At 43.8% G+C, this 16,464-nt stretch overlaps 6 protein-coding genes across 6 annotated transcripts; 4 read left to right on the top strand and 2 right to left on the bottom strand.

The window, feature by feature from the left end:
- Positions 1-111: 111 nt before the first annotated feature.
- Positions 112-846, top strand: EAF01_007798 (uncharacterized protein; the record flags this gene model as incomplete). The annotated part of the gene is made up of 1 exon (XM_038916054.1): positions 112-846. The coding sequence occupies one exon, from the start codon at positions 112-114 to the stop codon at positions 844-846; it is 735 nt and encodes a 244-aa protein (XP_038768525.1).
- A 489-nt stretch (positions 847-1,335) lies between these two features.
- On the bottom strand, positions 1,336-1,985 carry EAF01_007797 (uncharacterized protein; the record flags this gene model as incomplete). The annotated part of the gene is made up of 2 exons (XM_038916053.1): positions 1,336-1,772; positions 1,826-1,985. The coding sequence occupies 2 exons, from the start codon at positions 1,983-1,985 to the stop codon at positions 1,336-1,338; spliced, it is 597 nt and encodes a 198-aa protein (XP_038768524.1).
- Positions 1,986-2,305: 320 nt separating this feature from the next.
- On the top strand, positions 2,306-2,974 carry EAF01_007796 (uncharacterized protein; the record flags this gene model as incomplete). The annotated part of the gene is made up of 3 exons (XM_038916052.1): positions 2,306-2,427; positions 2,493-2,586; positions 2,639-2,974. The coding sequence occupies 3 exons, from the start codon at positions 2,306-2,308 to the stop codon at positions 2,972-2,974; spliced, it is 552 nt and encodes a 183-aa protein (XP_038768523.1).
- A 1,175-nt stretch (positions 2,975-4,149) lies between these two features.
- EAF01_007795 (uncharacterized protein) lies at positions 4,150-6,107 on the top strand (the record flags this gene model as incomplete). Its single annotated transcript, XM_038916051.1, has 3 exons — positions 4,150-4,302; positions 4,361-4,896; positions 5,111-6,107. 3 exons carry the CDS (start codon positions 4,150-4,152, stop codon positions 6,105-6,107), a joined length of 1,686 nt encoding a protein of 561 aa, XP_038768522.1.
- Positions 6,108-6,826: 719 nt separating this feature from the next.
- EAF01_007794 (uncharacterized protein) lies at positions 6,827-9,799 on the bottom strand (the record flags this gene model as incomplete). Its single annotated transcript, XM_038916050.1, has 5 exons — positions 6,827-7,387; positions 7,478-8,889; positions 8,939-8,990; positions 9,043-9,073; positions 9,521-9,799. 5 exons carry the CDS (start codon positions 9,797-9,799, stop codon positions 7,293-7,295), a joined length of 1,869 nt encoding a protein of 622 aa, XP_038768521.1. The 3' UTR covers positions 6,827-7,292.
- Positions 9,800-10,639: 840 nt separating this feature from the next.
- On the top strand, positions 10,640-14,057 carry EAF01_007793 (uncharacterized protein; the record flags this gene model as incomplete). Its single annotated transcript, XM_038916049.1, has 3 exons — positions 10,640-10,930; positions 10,992-13,767; positions 13,826-14,057. Exons 1-3 carry the CDS (start codon positions 10,663-10,665, stop codon positions 14,055-14,057), a joined length of 3,276 nt encoding a protein of 1,091 aa, XP_038768520.1. The 5' UTR covers positions 10,640-10,662.
- Positions 14,058-16,464: the final 2,407 nt, after the last annotated feature.

The raw sequence follows: 16,464 nt of genomic DNA, 5'->3' as shown, positions 1-16,464 counted from the left end.
GCTACTTGAAATCTATCCCATCATCATGTACACATTTGTTTTGGAAAACAAATTCCGTATCAATTGCTTTCATTGAATATGTCTCGAAATTTTGACTAATTGGCTGAAGTCATGAAGTTATTCAGCGCTTTTTACGCCGTCATTTTACCTTTCCTCTTCTTCTTCACGTTGCCAATCGCACTGTTCGCGACTATCACTACAACTTTCGCTTTCTGTGTCCTCTGCTTTCGAGTCGCGATTGTATACATTGAACTCGCCCTTGCAATCATTCCATACTATATCTGTGGGCCCAAAGCTGAAATTACAATTGCACAATCCAAAAGAGCAATTTACAATCCTCCAAATTCACCTATGCGTCGTAAGAAGCGAAGGAGCAGCGCTAGCAGCAGTCAATCGGCTACTGGTTCAATTACGCCAGTACCAGTTCGTATCTTGAAGGGCTCAGCATCGATGCTTGGATTGGGCCACAGTGTTGGACCTTCTAGAGATTTCGAAGGTGTAGGTGGATGGCGTCTAGGCGATAGCGGATCCGATGATGATGCGCTATGGACGAATATGAATTCTAGACTAGAACTCCCCGCAAATCACGGAAGGAGACATCATCAGCGATCTTTGACATCTGGTAGTCTCCCCTCGGAAGAATTGAGAAGCCGAAGCCCGGAGACGACAATGAATTTATCAAAGGCTAGAACACCACCCTCAATTGGATTGGGGTTGGGAGGGGAGACTTATTTTCCAACAATGACTCGAAGTCCGAGAACTAAGAAAAGGAAATCTTTTGGTTCCGTGTCTGGATCACTTGCCAGCTCCAAGGCTAGTTCCGTTGTCAACATGAAGCAGATATGAAGCATCACTGGGTTGACTTACCACGGATTATGGCGGGAACGGTACACAGCACGTATTTTAGGCGTTTTTGGAAAATAATTGAGGCCATTAAAGAGATCAGGTTACAGCTCAATGATGCAGAAGTTCGGAATCCAGATATACATCACCGTGTATCTATTTAGACGGAAAGCTCTAAGCAGTGATACCGTTCCGGATGAACATTGAAAGCTTTTAAATCCGATCTTTGAGATGTCCTTTTGATTTTGGGTCAAGGTACAAGAAAGTCTTTGAACTTCGCGGCACACATTTGGTATAGTGTTTATAAATCTGGATTATTGTTCGTAAATTTTCATACAGCTCTTCATCTGCTGATTGTGGCATCAGCCAAATTTCATATGCAAGTCAATGCAATACCCGATGATCCTAGCTCCAAAACTCCAAACCGACTCCGGAAATCTTTCCAAATCATTAACATCGTCACTCAACCAACCCATCCCATCCGTCTTGTCTCTACAAAGTCTGCCAAAAGTAATTTGCGTAGAAAAACTTCGAGAATTTAGCATCCATGTTCACCACATGTACATCCCCTTTCTTCCCATTTCGGATAATAGCCTTGGAGTATTCTCCACTCTCTCTGTCCCTCTCAATATCGATCCCTAGCCCTCTATAGACCTTTAATTTGAGACTAATCTCATCATCCACCTGGCCTCTCTTTACGTTCTCTCCCCCTTCCATGCCCTGTTGTTCCAGTTCTTGCAAGCGAGCCTGAAGATCCGCAAGTTGTGATGAGAGACGTTCAGATTCTATCTCTAGGTCACTAGCTGCTTTCGCAATACGGAACTTTTGTGTATCTAAAGTAGCTATTTCGGAAGCGTGTGCAGTTGGAGAATGGGCGGAAACGGTCTCGAGATGATTGTTATTGAGAATAGTTAAGTTTCTCGATAATTCTTAATATTATTAGTATGACATTGCGATTTTGATATCATAATCGGTCACTTACTTTTCAATGCGCCCTCGGCTTCCCGTACCCTGAGATCTCGAGCTTGTTGTAAAGTTGATAGAGATTCATTGATGCGCGCAACAGCGGATTTATCGGGCACAATATTAAAATTGCCAATTGTATGACGGATTAGAGTCGCAGGATCTTCGTCGAGAAGCATATTGTAAATGATTGGAAGAGCAAGTGTGGATGTGATTGTTGTATATTTGTGATTTCGTTGTAGTGAAGCAAAGAGTTGAGGTTTTGATGTAAACAAACAGGGCCCGCTTCTGACAACTGAAAAAGGTTGTAAAGACAACCTAAAAATCCCATGCGGCCGCACCACATGACGCTATAGCTACTCCATCCAACCTTAGAGCACCTCTAACCATTTCGATTAAACAATCTCATATCGCAACTTCCATGTTCCTTTTCTAAACAATACTAAATTTGAGAAGAAAGTTTTGAAGATGAGTGGCGGACTTCCATGTAAGTACAAATATGGCTACCGAAATTTTGGATACCCAACTCCATACTCGTTTCGAAGTATTTCTTTATGCATTTCGCCTGGAATCAGTGATGCTAACAAGACTGGCCATACCAGATGCCGCGGATGCTGAAAGGTTAGTTTTTCTCAAAGGGATAACGGTAGAAAAGCTATGAAAGATCAAATCTAATAAGATGCCAGCCCGTTGAAGCCTTCAGAACTCCAAGTTCTAAGAGCGCAATATGAGAAAGAAGGCGAACATGTTGGCGTGCAGACACAGTTCAACTACGCATGGGTTTGTACATCCAGCGTTCTCAGTATCTCTGGCCAGTCGCTAACTTAATCAGGGATTGATTAAATCAAATTCTCGACATGAACAACAAGAGGGAGTTCGTCTCCTCTCAGACATATTTCGCACATCCCCAGAACGAAGAAGGGAATGTCTCTACTACCTCGCCCTTGGCAACTACAAACTAGGAAACTACTCTGAAGCACGACGATACAATGATTTATTAATGGAAAAGGAACCTGAGAATTTACAGGCAAGCAGTCTGAAGGGGTTGATCGATGATAAAGTTGCGAAAGAAGGCTTAATAGGTGTTGCGATCCTCAGTGGTGTTGCTATTGCTGCTGGAGTTGTGGGCTCGATGTTGTTCAGAGGTGTGAGTAGAAATAATAGATAATCGGCGGTTCCAATTCTCCAGAGGCTCGGATGAACAGAATGGATGTGTTTCTACATGACTTGGGGGGCCTTTTTGATATACCATTGGTTGCAGTAGTGCGACTTTGCGTCATGACAATAACTTCACTATTCAATATTCAACATTTCAATCTTTCAAAATGTGACTTGAAGCGATTGGAACTATACGTTGCATACTATGTATCTGATTCATCACAGTCTCAGATTTGACTCCATCCTCAACCTAGAATTCACCTTTTCTTTCAGCTTGGGGAATTGTTAGAAGGCGTCAGAATGTTATCGGTTGAGCGTGGTAATGTTATACTCTCGTCCTTCCTGCAAGCAAATCCCTATAGACATCATTGTGCGACGACTGAACATTTGAAGGACAGTCAAATTTCTAAGCTTGTCCAATGTCACCACTTGTAAATCACATATTGTAGGTAAGTTATGTAGCATTTAATCTGGAGAATGGATGGATTGTCCGTTCTAAAAGGACCCAGCATAGCATTGCCACCATCCACTCACAATCTGAAGTTCTGAACCCCCCTGCCACATTTGATAGAACCATAGAATCGGCCACCGGTACTTTGCGTCACTGACCCATCTCAAATTCATAGAACCACCAACTTCAATGATAAACTTCCCTTTTCCTATTACTCACACTCTCACATCAACAACAATCTTCAAGAAACTTCAAATCAGTTTCACTTCCTCACTTTCTTCACCTTCTATTTAAATCTACCACTGCATGGTCAATGATTACAACGACTTTCAATAATCAAATAATACTACTTTCAACTTTCGTCTTTCGTCTTTCTTCCCCGCCCAACCACATGAACTTCCGATCATCAATCTAAAGACGATCACATCGAGGCAGTTTTCCGAACTACAGTGTGCAATCTAACGCCACAATAACTGTGGGTTGATTGCGGCCTTATGCTGTTGACACACATTTCGGAGCAATCACATACACCACACCGATTACGATATCCTCAAACCCCCTGTCAGTAGGGGATATAGGTTAACGAGCTTCCCCGCTCTCATTGTAAGATAGTGAGAAGTCGAAGCAAGCACGCCAAATTAATCACTCTGGCTTTACGAGCGCTGCGCACGACAGGCCTGGCAATATCTCTCGGTTTGACTGCCCTTGGGGCATACCAAACGTTCAGAGAAGCCATGGCGGACCCACGAAGTGCAACTGGTGGCGGCAGACATTTGGATGCTACGGGAGAAAGGGAAGTGGTTTACTGCCATCAATGCGAGAACGAATGGTATCAGGATGAACATGGCTTAGTATGTCCAGCGTGTGAGGGAGAAATTATTGAAATAGTAAGTCTGCAACTTTCAGCAGCTCTTCATTCGATGTCATTTCTGATCATTTCATTAGGTCGATCCAAATAGCGACCCTCGTACTGGCATGGGTAATTCTCCAGAAAATGCACCATTTCGCGATCTCAATAACCATAATCCTTGGGCCGATGATTCAGATCCGGAAGAAGCGGATATTGAAGAACACATTACACATGGTCCAGGTGGCTCTATTTTAATTTCGCAGACGATAAGAACGTCCGGACCAGGCCCATTCGAAGCTAACAGAATTATCAATCGCCAAAGGCGGGCCCCAGGTGGTAATGAAGGGGACGATGATACAATGCGAGATTTTCAAAGCATGCTGGGAAATCTGTTGGGTCCGAATTTGAGAGAAGCTCGCACGGGTCGATCGGGTCATGATGACTTGTTCCCGCGCGCCGGAGAATTTCATACGGGTGGTGGCGGAGTTGGTGCCGGAATAGGTGGTCGTCAAGGTCCTCACACTGTTGGTGGTCGATACACATTTGAAGGAACGCTTGAAAATGGTCGATTAAGGCCAAGAGATACAAATGGTCCCCAGGGTCAAGGAGCACCTGTTGAGGATTTGTCTACGTATGCACCCCTGATTTCTCCTTCTGTCAATGTTCGTGAGCTAGCACGCCGACGCAGCGCTCATGCACCTCCTGTTCCCAATCTCATGGGCATGTTTCAGGCCATACAAACGCTGGATCCCAGTACTTTCCCTGATATTCGTTCTGTTCTCACAGCTCAGTACCATTTTCCTCTCTGCATTAATTTGAAGATCGTTTGCTGACCAAAACACCAGACTTATCTCTCATCTGTTCTCTCAGATAGGCGCCGGGCCTGCTGGAGCAGCAGCAGGTGAAGATGGCGAGGCTCGTCGTCCTGGCATGCCTCCTGGTGCTATGGGCTTGCCAGCTCTTCTTCAATCACTTTTCAATCATCCAAATGCAGTACATGGCGATGCTGTGTATTCGCAAGAAGCATTTGATCAAATCATGTCACAATTGATGGAACAACATCAACAATCCAACGCGCCTGGTCCTGCCCCTGCTGACGCCATCTCCTCCCTTCCAAAGAAGGCTCTCGACGAAAAGATGCTTGGTCCCGAAGGCAAAGGTGAATGCAGCGTTTGTATGGATGATGTGTTTATTAGTACTGAAGTTGTCGTGCTTCCTTGTTCCCACTGGTTCCATGAGTCTTGCGCCAATGCCTGGCTCAGCTCCCATAATACCTGCCCCATTTGTCGCAAAGGTATCGGAGCTGACGAAGCATCCGCCTCGTCTCCTAGAGGATCGAGCAATTCACCAACTTCACAATCCCCGAGTTCTCCAACTAGCCGCCGTGCTCGTCTTTCTCGACTCAATTCAGAACAAAATGACCGAATGGCCCGAAACGAAGCTCGATTGGAATCTATCAGGAACGGTCGCTTCATGCCCCTTTCCGGGCCTTCGTCTTTCCAAAGAAGAGAAACAGAAAGGCAGTCGGAGAGAATGAGGGAAGATGCACTGGCGGGTAATTTCTTCATTAGCCCTACTGCTCAAAGCGAACACATGCCGGGTTATTTTCCAAGTAGCACTGCATCCACACCTCCAGCTTTGGCTAGAAGAGATTCCGGTATGAGTGCGGGTGGAAATGAGCAGGGGAGAGTATTTGAAAGTTCAACGTCAAGCTTTTCAAGGGATAGACCGAGGAGTCAGAGAAGTGGGAGTGATGGTTCGACTAGAGGTGAGGGAGCTGGAAACGGAGGATTGAGTGGATGGTTTAGAGATCGTTGGGGAACCGGTAGGAGGCAGGAATAGATGGGGTGCGTGCATTATTGAAGGGATGAAATTGAAATTTTCCAAATTGAAAGGATGAATTATGACTGATGGATGGATGCTTTGGTAGAGGAAACCAAAGAAGATTGATGGCAGTGTCAAGAAATTCTATAAGCCGCTTTTCCGGCATTCTAATACGTATTTATCCATCACTTACGTTATTACGATGCGCCACGATACGATGCGAGATGATATACACGGGGTTTGGGAGGAAGGGGGTGAGCATGGAGTTGAATCGATTTTGTTTCTTAAAAGTGTTCTTTCTTTAGCAGAGCCGAGCTGGACAGATGATACTTGGTGTTTCTTTTCAAAGAGATGCCCTCACTCTTCTCTTCTGAACTTTCTTTGCAAGAAGAGATGGGTGAATGGATGTGGGTGGGTGGGAGTGGGATAAATGGAGAGGGGAGAGGATGGTAGGATGATGGAATAGCGAAGTAGCGTAATGCTATCTAGGGCGGGTTTGACAGAAATGAATAGTTAGGAACTATTTATAGTTTTTCTCGACAGGTTACTACGTAGGTAGAGATGGCTTGAGATGAGATGAGAAATCGGGGCGGGCAGAGAGGGAATACCTACCTAGGCGGGTATTATAATTACGTTGTGTTTTTTGACGAGTTACTAGATTTATGAGATATGAGATGATATGCATGATACGTGATATGAAAGTAAGGCAAAAAAAAACAATGTGTACAGAATCTTCATTGCTATTCATTCCTCTTCTCTTCTATCTTCCGAATTCATCATGTTCAATCCTATAACACCTTCCTGTTTTACGTACTCACTCACTCACTTGTATCCTAATCCTTGCTATCCTATCCTACCTACTCTACCTATCCCTACGCTACTTAAACTGTATATCTATCTACATGAGCCTCCTGACTCCATATCCGTATTCCTATTGACAATTCGCACTCGCATGTTTTTCATACGTTATCTTCTCCGTTGATTTTCTCTCTCCTACCTTCCAGTTCCCATCTTTCATATCTTCCTTCCATCCTCCATCTTCCATCTCCTCCCTTCATCCTCTCTTCTTTCACTTCCAACATTTCAACTCCAACATATCTATCTGCCTACTCACTCACTCACTCAACCTTCTCTCCTAGCAATTCAGAAATCCAGGAGAAAGCTACAACCAGTTTAAACCCATGAAGGGAGTAAGGAACGACTTCACACATAATCACTCAAAACCTGGACTCTCGTCCTCGCAACTTGTGAACCGTTATCTCCGTCGCCGATTTTGGTCATAATATCGATCATGCGGACTATTTGATTATCAGCATGCATACTCATCCAAGAACAAGTTTCTGTCATCACGAGGGGAAAAGAAAGGAAAGAAAAGAAAAGAAGCATACCAATATCCCCCTTAGCCCTAACAAACAATGGATCTTTCCCCAGTTTCTCCGCTCCATCTTCATCTTTAGCCACCTCCTGCAATGTATTTCCAATCATCATACATTCCAAAAATGCGCGGTGATTAAAAACCCACCAAACTTTACTTTCGCTCTCGAAGAGTTCATAGAGGAGGAAGAACGCGTTGATAGCTTCGTGAGCCGCAGTTAAAGTTCCTCGAACATCTGGTTGGACTTCGGGGCTTTCGCTTGAATGGAGTAACATCACGTTATGGAAGTAATTACTCGTCAAGAAGAGTGTTTGTCGTACCAGACGCTTGTTAGTTTCTGCTACTACAGAAATGGAATCGCGGTTCCAAGAGCGAAAGACATCTGGGAAAGAACGATAGACGGCTTTGAAATCGGAGATGAGTTTGTGTTTTTGGCGGGCGGTGGGACAGATGGGGAGGTCTAGCGAGCGGGGAGAGCAGATGCTTTCTTGGACGAGGTTAGCGAGGGTCCAACATCCGCGTATATAAGCTGTATCGTTTGGATCGCAGTTAGCGATTGAGCCGGAATCATCGATGAGGTCTTCGACGTTGACGTCTGTGTGTGTTGCGCTTGGCGGGAGAGAAAGTAGAACGGTAAGGAAGGTATCTTGGAGCAGGACTGCTTGCCAAAGTTTTCGGCGTTGTTGTTTATCAAAGATAGATGCATTTGGAGTGACAATGTTAGGATCGCGATGGAGACCCATAGCATAAGATTGTCGAATTAGTATACCAGCGAAAGCCCATCCATCAGAAGCGTGATTGTCGTTGATGAGGAAATATGTGATAAGAACCATGGCTTGAATTGAGCGCATCGAGGCTTTATTGAGATATGAACCGAGACGAAGCGATTGGTGAGCAGCTGATACATAAAACTCGGCAGTTTGTTGTCGTTCCTTTGGTGGAGAATTATTGACAAATTGTGTCCCCAAAGCTATCATAGAGAATATCATAGCAACTAAAGCAGCATCTGTTCTATCTCTTTCGGGTCCGGCTAGTGACCAGAAATGCTCATAATCGGCATAAAAAGTTTGTCTGTGAAGCATAGGATAAACGGGATCAACACATTCGAAATATCGTTCCATCAAGATATCTGCTTGGTCCTTGGCTGGTAACACCGAGATCACTTCCGGAAGTCCTCCTTGACAAGTCCAATAATTTGCAAAGGGGTGCTCTGAGCCAATGCCAAAAACATTCGAGGCTTTCGGGTGCGAGTACGGTACATTAGAAAGCAGACCAGTAGATGAAGAAACGGAGCCCCTAGATGCACTTCTCTCGCTTGGATCTGGTGCTTGTCTTGGTCGCTCGACAAGGTTTCCTGCTCCAGGACCCAACTTCTTTGGTGGTTTGGTCATACGTCGAGCATTTGCAGTCGTCCTATTTGTCTCCCTAAAGATACTGTTAGATATTATGCAGAAGTGATCAAGGTGATACTAACTCGAGTATGTTTGCTGTTGGATGATATACGCATTGTGATTGTCGCTTAATACCTAGAGGCTATGTTATTATCGTTTATCCAGATTGAAACATACTTATACTTACATGCAAGACAATTTGGCCGACCCCTATCGCACTAGATAACAATTAATACGCATTTCCATAAATTACTAGACGAATAGGAGAGTTTAGAGCTAACGCAATAAAGTTGGTGAATGATACATATAATACATAGCGCCAAAACCTAAACGATAAGGTGGAAATGATAATAAGTGTGGAGGTGGATCCCCAGGTGGGTTACAGCAGGACAACCGGGAGAATGTCATCCTTTTCCCATATTCTCCGATGTAATTGCATGACCCATCGAAAGGAAGGAACAAAGACTGGAGAGAAGAATCGTGATTGATTTGTTCAACTTTGACCAAGATAAATTACAAGACTTCGCGCAGTATGTAGCGCAGTGTCTAGCGCCGTGTATATTGCGAGTAGAACACATAGGAGCAACTCTGCTTAGAATTTGATGATCATGTCTGTCGTTGGAACTCAAGAGTCGGAAAAAAAGACAATGCAGAGTACAACTAACCTTTGTTTTACGTTCTACACATTCGACACATGATAAGGTAGGCTTATTACGCTTTTGTCTCTTCTTGGGAGGTTCTGCAGTCAGACCGTCTTCCCTTTGGATTGGACTTGTTACTGGCGAAGCCGTGAAAGTGGTATCGGTCACTGTCGGGGATGTTGTTGACGCGTATGTAATTGTGCCATTGTATACGAATGCGGGGGAGATTGGTCCATTCGGTCCATTCGGTCCATTGGGTCCCAGAGAGCCAATGGGGCCAATAGGTACACTTCTTTGATCCATCTTCAGGAACCGAACTGCACACTGTTTCCGAATTTCCCCTGTCTGTATTATTGTATTATTGTATTCCAAGGTTATTCCGTATCGGCAGCTTGGCTCAACGGATCTATCAATATACAAGGAGTGGATTGAAAATAAGAAAGGAAAAAGAGGGCAGGCGAGAATGCGATTGATGCGATTGATGCGATTGATGGTTCGGGCATATGAGGAATAATGGGAAAGCTGGACTGGACGACTGTGAGGAGGAACGGAGTCGAGTGATTTGCTTCCTGAATGAGCAAAAAGCGGGGATATTGGCATCGGGAGGTGAAAGAATTGGAGATTATCTAGTCCCTGGTACCTAGTGGGAGAAGTGGGAGGGTAGTCACGTGATGGTATCAATGGAAGGACGATATGCTAGGTACGTACACATAGACTTTGACATGACCATGGCCAAGTTATCATAAGACTGCGCAAGAGAAAGGCTTCTTGGTCTACATCATATATCAAGCGTAGAGATACCGCTATATACGAGAAGGAGAAGAATGTTAATGTTCACTGTCGTACCTACTACCTAGGTACTTGTAAGTTATCACTCCGTTAGATAACGATAAGATGGCTTCTTGTTTATCTCCGACCACCGACCACCGACCACCGACCTCCGATTGCAAGGATCCTGTTGATTGCATGAACCATTCCATTTCTCTTATTAATGTGATTATGTAGCATCAGGGGTCCTCAACACAGTGCTAAAGTACCACGTGAGTACCTTCCCCGTAAGTATTCTTTCGTGTCGCGTATCCATCAACGCGTTATGCGCGCTTTTCGCGCTTTTCGATAAGGAACTACGTACACAATCAGCTGTGGAATTGGTGAATTAAATTTATATGGTTATGGAACATTGCTTGAATAATTCAATGGAATATACTTCAACGCCAGATTTACCTCCAACTTCTGATCCAGCATTGCTCGAAGATTGGGAGGATTCATTCGTCCCTCTAAATCTACCGTCAAACACTCAATCGGACGAATTCGAAGCTTTACATTTACTTGAAGAGGAAACTCGACTGAGAAAGAATAGGGAAAGGGAAGTCATTCAACATAGGGCTTGGAAAACCGCAGAGGCTTTTCAAAGTGAGGCGGATCATATTCAGGGTTAGAGACTATTGATTTTCCTTGGAAGACTTTGGGAATTATAATGCTTATTCCTTTAAAGAATCACCCGTCCGCATAACTTCCTCGAAGCAGCAACATCCCTTCTTTATACCCTCCTCCCCGCCGAATTCCAAAATGCCTTTAGTATCATCGCCAATTGAATACCCTCAAAGTTCCTCACCAACTCCAATAAAAAGGCCACACCCAGTAAAAGCGTCGGATCTCAGGAAGCCATTTAATGTTGGAGGGTTTCTGTTAGATGATGGCTCAGATGTTGAGGAGGACTTTGAACAACCTGCGGCAAAGAGACGGATGACTGAGAAATCCTCTGATCCAATCATTATACCAGAAGAAGAATCACAAAATGACCTCGCACAGGTTTCTGGGGTACAACCTTCACGGACAGGGCCACGCCAAACTGTCGGCGGTTTCATGATTGACGAATCTGACGAGGAAAACGAGGAAGATTCAGTAGAGGTTTCGCGAGACACACAATTGCCTAAACCTGCCTTCGAACCTTCAGCAAATTCTACTGGGAGTGATATTAATACCTCCACGTTGCCAGCCTTCCTGAACAACATAACGAGAAAAGCTGGAGACATACAAACATGCTCAGGGAAGTCTTTCTCAATAAATTTGAAGAAGAAGGCTGCACCGATATCGTTCGAGAAATTGGTAGCAGCTAGATCCGTGACAAAGGCTGGAAAAGCAAAGAAGAGTTACTATGGGATAAATATATCTGAATTGGTCGAGGAAGCTTCAAAGGAGACTAAGGCGAAGGAATCAAGTAAAGCTAAGACCGGGAACGAAATCATACCCTCGATTGAGAATCTTGTAGGGAAAAAACCGCGCAAGACATTGATGTGGACTGAGAAATATCGGGCAAGAAATTTCATGGAACTTTGTGGAGACGATCGCACACACCGTCAGGTACTACGATGGCTCAAATCTTGGGATCCTATTGTTTTCCCTAAATCTGGAAAACCTAAAGTAGCACCAACGAAGAAGTTCGGGGAACCAGATGATGAAAAGCCTCATCGCAAGATCCTGTTACTTACGGGACCCCCCGGTCTTGGCAAAACTACTTTGGCACATGTTTGTGCTAGGCAAGCTGGTTATGAAGTTATGGAAATTAATGCTAGTGATGAACGAAGTCGAGATGTAGTAAAAGGTCGAATTCGAACAAGTGTTGGCACGGAAAATGTCAAGACTGGTTCGACTGTTACATCGAAATCTGGACATGTATCGAAGAATGCCCACCCACTCTGTGTGATCGTGGATGAAGTTGATGGAGTTGTAGGAGGTGCTGGGGGATCGGGTGAGGGTGGATTTATCAAGGCTCTCATTGATCTGGTACTTCTGGATCAAAAGAATTCTTCGACAGTGGGCACGAATACCGATTACTCGAAGAAAAAGAAAGGTGATGATTTTCGACTTTTAAGACCCTTGATTTTGGTTTGTAACGATGTGTATCATCCATCTTTGAGACCGCTACGCAATTCCAGTTTCGCCGAAATCATACATATCCGGAAGCCACCATTAGATGCTGTTGTTCAGCGAATGCAAACAGTTTTTGAGAAGGAAGGAGTATCCTGTGATAGTGACGCTATTCGCCGATTATGTGAAGCAACGTGGGGAATAAGTCCCATGGATAATAAGAAAGGGGCTGAAGGAACTGGGGAAGGGGATTTACGAAGCATTTTGGTAGTGGGAGAATGGGCAGCAGGGAAACTCAGAACCGAGTCTAAAGGCGAAAGACCTCGCTTGACTAGAAAGTGGGTTGAACAAAACATGACTGGTGATCTATCTCATGGTGGAGGTGGATCTCGGGCTGTTGGACGTGGAGGTATCAAAGAAGTTGTAAACCGCGTGTTTCTTGAAGGAGCTGGTTTCCCTCGACCAACAAGTTTCAAAAACATAGTACCCGACGACGCATTCAATACAGGGCCAAAGACGCAGCTGGGTGTTGCTGAACTTACTCGGAAAGCAGGTATGGAGCGTCTTGGCTCCATGATTGAGACGAGTGGTGATACTGATAGGATCATGACCGATATTTTTGGTGAATATCCTAATCAACCCTTCAATGATGACTCCATACTTTCCAAACCAGATGCTGCTTACGAGTGGTTACACTTTCATGATAGTTGTTCATCACGCGTCTTTTCAGGTCAGGAGTGGGAATTGGCAGGTTATCTTACTCAACCCGTTCTAGCATGGCATCATTTATTTGCATCACCCGCTCGTCACTATTTCCGTTCCGATAACCAACCAAACAAGAAGTGGAATAAAAATGACGAAGATGCTGAACCAGAAGCAGAGCCCTTACCATTCACCGGCCCACGTGCTGATTTCTCGGCCTTTGAAATGGAAAAGTTGAACAGAAGTACAATTCAAGAACTACAATCTCAACTTGATGCGAAACTTCTGAGAAGTTTTAGAAGTTGCGAGGATATAGCTATGGATTTATTACCATATGTTGTACGCATGATAAGTCCAGAAGTAAAACCTGTCATCGTAGGAGGAAGTGGCGAAACGAAAGGTATAGCGAGTGTACGCAAGGATTCTGAGAAAAGGATGGTTAAACGAGCTGTTGATGTTATGAGCGAAATCGGGGTCATATTTGAAAGGGGAAGACTGGAGGGTAGTGATGTAGGTGCGAAATGGGGGGCGAGTGAGTGGGTTTATAGGATGGAACCTCCTCTTGATACGTTGGTTACGTTCTTGACATCGCCGATCAAAAATGATGCGACAAATGTGCGATATGCGGTGAGACAGGTTCTAGATCAGGAATATCAGAAAAATATTATTGTGAGGGAGAATAAGGCGAGACAGGCGAGGTTTAAGATGGGGAATGTGGATGGAGGGGATGAGGAATATTCTTTTGAGAAGGGAAAGTTTGGGAAGGGGATGGGTGAGAAGAAGGTTCTGGGGGGTGGCGACGGGGAATGAGATTAAGAAGGATTTTTTTGGGCGGGTATTGGAAGACAGAGGGGTAGGGAAGGGAGAGAAGAGGGGGGATGGAGAGAAGAAAGAACCGGAAAAGAAGGTGTGGGTTACGTTTCATGAGGGATTTTCAAATGCGGTTAGGAAACCGATTACGATTGGGGAGTTGATGAGAGGGTTGTGAGGGTTTGGGGGGGTGAGGATGAGTACTGTTGAATACGTACTCTGGTACTAATATCAAGAACCGTGGAAGAAGTAATGATTCATGAATTAGACATATATACATATATACATACTATTGTACCATCGCATGAACTCTGAATATAGATGAGAGCTTACACATATATACAAGAAAGAGGATATTCACTTTCTTCTCCCTGTAATCCTAATATCCAGAAGCGCTTGCTCGTTGGATTAGACTTATTTCTACCCTGTCTTTGTGCTACTATACAAATCTTTGTATAAATTCTCGAGTTTTGAGATGGTAGGATAGGTATGAATAATACGAGGCAGATATCTTTTATGCATTGCAGAGAGAGAGAATTATTACGAGGTTTGATATGATAGAGCTGAGAAGGTTATTGTATGGATTTGCATATTTGTTATTCAATGATTTGATTCGGCGCAGGGAGATCGGATGTATGGAAGAATCGGTGATGACAAATGATCACAGTGATGATGAATAGACACAGTGACAAGAAGTCACAACAATATGGTTGAAGTTCAATACCAGGAGTACTCCTCAAGCTCGATGTTCAATAGGGAAAATTTACAGTATCTTACAGATGATAATCATCAAAGCCTAAGAAACACACCATCGTCGTCATTTTCCGCTTTCCTTGAGAATTTCTACGATTCGCAAAAAGCTGTTTCTCTTTCTCGTGTATTGTATACACAAAAAGCGAGATCTTAGATAGATGAATCCTCAAAGTATCTCCCTTGACATGATTCACAGACTCAACACTTGCTAGTTTGGCTTCTCTTAGAGGTTAGCCGAATCGCTAGATCCGATTTGTCTTTTGATGATTCACATGTATATCCATGGATGCGGATTGGGTTTCTCCTTGGCTTGCTCTATAGATACCTAGTCTTGAAGTAAGTTTATTCACTCATTGTTTAGTGTTTGCTGCGCTAGAGGTACAAGTAGTTCATGTGGTGGAAGATTCCCAGACTCTGGGATGTGTTTCCAAGCGCACGCTCCATACCACAAGGCGCGGGAGAGCATACAATTTGCTAAGTTTGACGATGGCTCTACAAATTATCTGATGTGGAATTCTAAATATCCGCTTTAGCCATGTTTTGATTGATAGAGATTGGAGCACTATCATCGATATAAATTCTTGTTGTCACTTTATATCATACCAAGATTCATGATCGTTCCATTCAAATACTATCATCTATCTGGAATAGATGAAACACAATCGCCGCACAAATCGTGTGTAAGAATCACATCTCATTACTCTTTCCCCTAGAGTATCCAACATACTATTTCAATTGGCCAAAAAGTTAAGCCATGAAGATGTCTCGTTATAGACAATCTCACACGTCTTAAGAATTTGAATGTGATTTTCGTGCCCGTATATACCTAGATAGGTAAGCTACCCAGTCCCCACTCCAGATTCTCGGATATTCACTTGTATTTCTTCGAATAGCTGAGGCATGTATAAAAAGCTCTGATAGATTGTCCAAGTTGCTCAGTGTAGAGTCGAAAGTGAAGAGGAACCCCCTCCAGACGACCTTCGAGGTAGTACCCCTGCTGACGAAGCCTTTGAAGAAAAACAGAACCTGGAGGTTCTGGCTCGGGTTTTGTGTTTGGGGGATATGAGTTCTTGGTGTTTTCGTATTCTCGTCTCTATTCGTTGTCATTTGGTTGCTACCAGTAGGTATCAACTATTTCGAAGTAGTGATGGGATGACATAGGTGATACTTATGTGATTATATGGGATGACGTATAAAGAAGTGAAGTTTGGAGTGTACATCTGCATTCGAGTTTGCCCCTCACATTCAAGCGAATCTCCCGTGTCCTTTTCCATGTTGTTATGGGACCGTATAACCAAACCAGAGTCTTCTGAATGCAAGCCATTTTAGATTAATGTTGATCAAACACTGGGGTCAGAAATCCTTCTTATAGACTTCAGTCAAATGTATTCAATGACTATTCATTATAATTGGTCTCTAACCCCCTGATCAGAATTACACTACAATGATTCACATACACATCTTCATATATTCACTCATTCTCCCTCCAAAAGTAAAATTCTGACTACCTATGTACGCCAGAATCGGTTGTCTTCTTTCTCATTAATCGTTCCTATAAAACAGACAATGCTTACTCAAACTTCCATTTCTGTTACTGGAAGAAACGTTCACGTATCATTAAACCACAACCTTTGGAGTTCTGGTCACAAGAGATGACTTACTCTCCTTTTCGCACAAGTGTATTGAGATATCATATTACAACAGCATACAACCGCAAAAGCCCTAGACGAAGATCCATGGAAGTTAGGCAATCTGGTCCTCGTCTCCTTTGATAGAACCTGTTTCAGAGTGGCGACCGTCAACCCCAAGTACCTAGGTATGTAAACTTCAAA

Source organism: Botrytis porri (assembly GCF_014898465.1).
Source record: "Botrytis porri strain MUCL 3234 chromosome Unknown BPOR_010, whole genome shotgun sequence".
In the NCBI taxonomy this organism is placed as follows: Eukaryota; Fungi; Ascomycota; class Leotiomycetes; order Helotiales; family Sclerotiniaceae; genus Botrytis; species Botrytis porri.
This window is presented reverse-complemented; position numbering and strand designations above follow the sequence as displayed.